Raw genomic sequence first — 1456 nt, forward strand, 5'->3', positions numbered from 1 at the left:
AGGCCTACGTGCCATGTGAGTGTTGCTTCCGTCTGCCCGCCCCTCTGCGACGGCACTCGGGTCCCCTCTATAGCCGGGCAGCGCGTAGGCAGAGCTGCTCGGGCACCCCGGGGTGGGCCCTGTGGGGGCCCCGAGGTCGTCTCCTCACGCGACGGGCCCCGGCAGCCCAGCCCTGGAAGGGAGGACGTGGAGAGGTGGGGGGGGCACTTGGTAAGTGTCAGTGCCCCCCGGGCGCCTCCCCGCTCCTCTGAAGGTGGCCCGTAGGCACAGAGCGGACACAGCACCACCACCCCTGGGTGCAGTCCGCACCCCAGATGGGCTGAGGCGGGCGCCTCATCCATCCAGAGCCGACGAAGCCGGGCCCCCTGGGGGCGGCCTGTCCTCTGCTCGGCTGCACGCCTGCCCTTGGGGCCTGTGGGCAACCACACGGGCGCCTGGGCGTGGGGACACGTCGCATGAGGACCTTCATCTGAGTCATCCTCTTCCTTCACTCCGGATTGGAGGACAGAGCCCCCCCGCCCTGACCCCATCCTGGCCTAGAAGATAAATGGGGAGGGAGAGGGGGCTGTGCCGAGAGCAGCAGGGGTTAGCCAAGGTAAGCCCCCCGCCCCCGGCCCTGACATCTGGGGTCACTGTGGCACGGAGCTAAGGAGCCCCTGACCCAGAGCGTCGAGACCCCAGACCCCCAGGCCTGGACCGGAATTCAGTCCCAGGGTGCCCCCACGTCACCTGGACCCCGTACCTCGCAGGCCCCGGCCTGGCCCAGCCCCACCCCTGCTCATGCAGCCACTCTTCCACTGCTCTTTTCTATCACCACCTACCTACCTACCTACCTACCTACCTACCTACCGCCTATTTTGAGAGGCGGGAGGGAGAGAACACAGGCGGGGGAGGGGCAGAGAGCCGGGATTCCAAGCAGGCTCCCCACCGTTAGTGCAGAGCCTGACGTGGGGGCTCGAACGCATCAACTGTTGAGGCCCTGGCCTGAGCCGAAATCGAGCCCCCCAGCCGCCCCTGCTTGCTCCTGGCAGATGCTGGATGTGCTGGTGCTGGCGCTGCCTCTCCTGCTGAGCCTGGTCCACGCGGCCCCCGGTGAGTCCTGGTGCGGCCTGCCCTGGCCCTGCCCGCCCACCCCGCGTGCCCTGCGATGGTTGGGGGGGGTGGGTTCCGAGAAGCCCAGGGCTGTGAGCCGGGGGCCGGGCTGCGTGTGGTCCTGAAGGCACTTCCCGCCCCAGCTTCAGGCCCCACCCTGGAGCGAGCGGGCATTGTGGGGGGACGGGAGGCCCCTGCGAGCAGGTGGCCCTGGCAGGTGAGCCTGAGACGCAGCCAGGGGTACTGGATGCACTTTTGTGGGGGCTCCCTCATCCACCCCCAGTGGGTGCTGACTGCGGCGCACTGCGTGGAGCGGTGAGTTGCAGAGGGGCCCGGCCAGGGGTGGGTGAGGCGGGGGTGGGGG

At 69.3% G+C, this 1456-nt stretch overlaps 2 protein-coding genes across 2 annotated transcripts in view; both read left to right on the plus strand.

Moving 5' to 3' along the window:
* The window catches only part of CCDC154 (coiled-coil domain containing 154), a 162078-nt gene that overhangs the window by 156488 nt on the left and 4134 nt on the right, over positions 1–1456 (plus strand).
* Positions 562–1456, plus strand: part of LOC144230407 (tryptase-like) — a 1651-nt gene continuing 756 nt past the window's right edge. The window contains exons 1-3 of the mRNA XM_077762751.1: positions 562–595; positions 1032–1092; positions 1236–1407. Coding sequence (XP_077618877.1) covers positions 1032–1092; positions 1236–1407 — 233 coding nt within the window. The 5' untranslated portion in view covers positions 562–595. The remainder of the gene's footprint in view (positions 596–1031; positions 1093–1235; positions 1408–1456) is intronic.

This window comes from Crocuta crocuta, unplaced genomic scaffold (genome assembly GCF_008692635.1).
Source record: "Crocuta crocuta isolate KB4526 unplaced genomic scaffold, BGI_CrCroc_1.0 scaffold234, whole genome shotgun sequence".
Taxonomy (NCBI): Eukaryota; Metazoa; Chordata; class Mammalia; order Carnivora; family Hyaenidae; genus Crocuta; species Crocuta crocuta.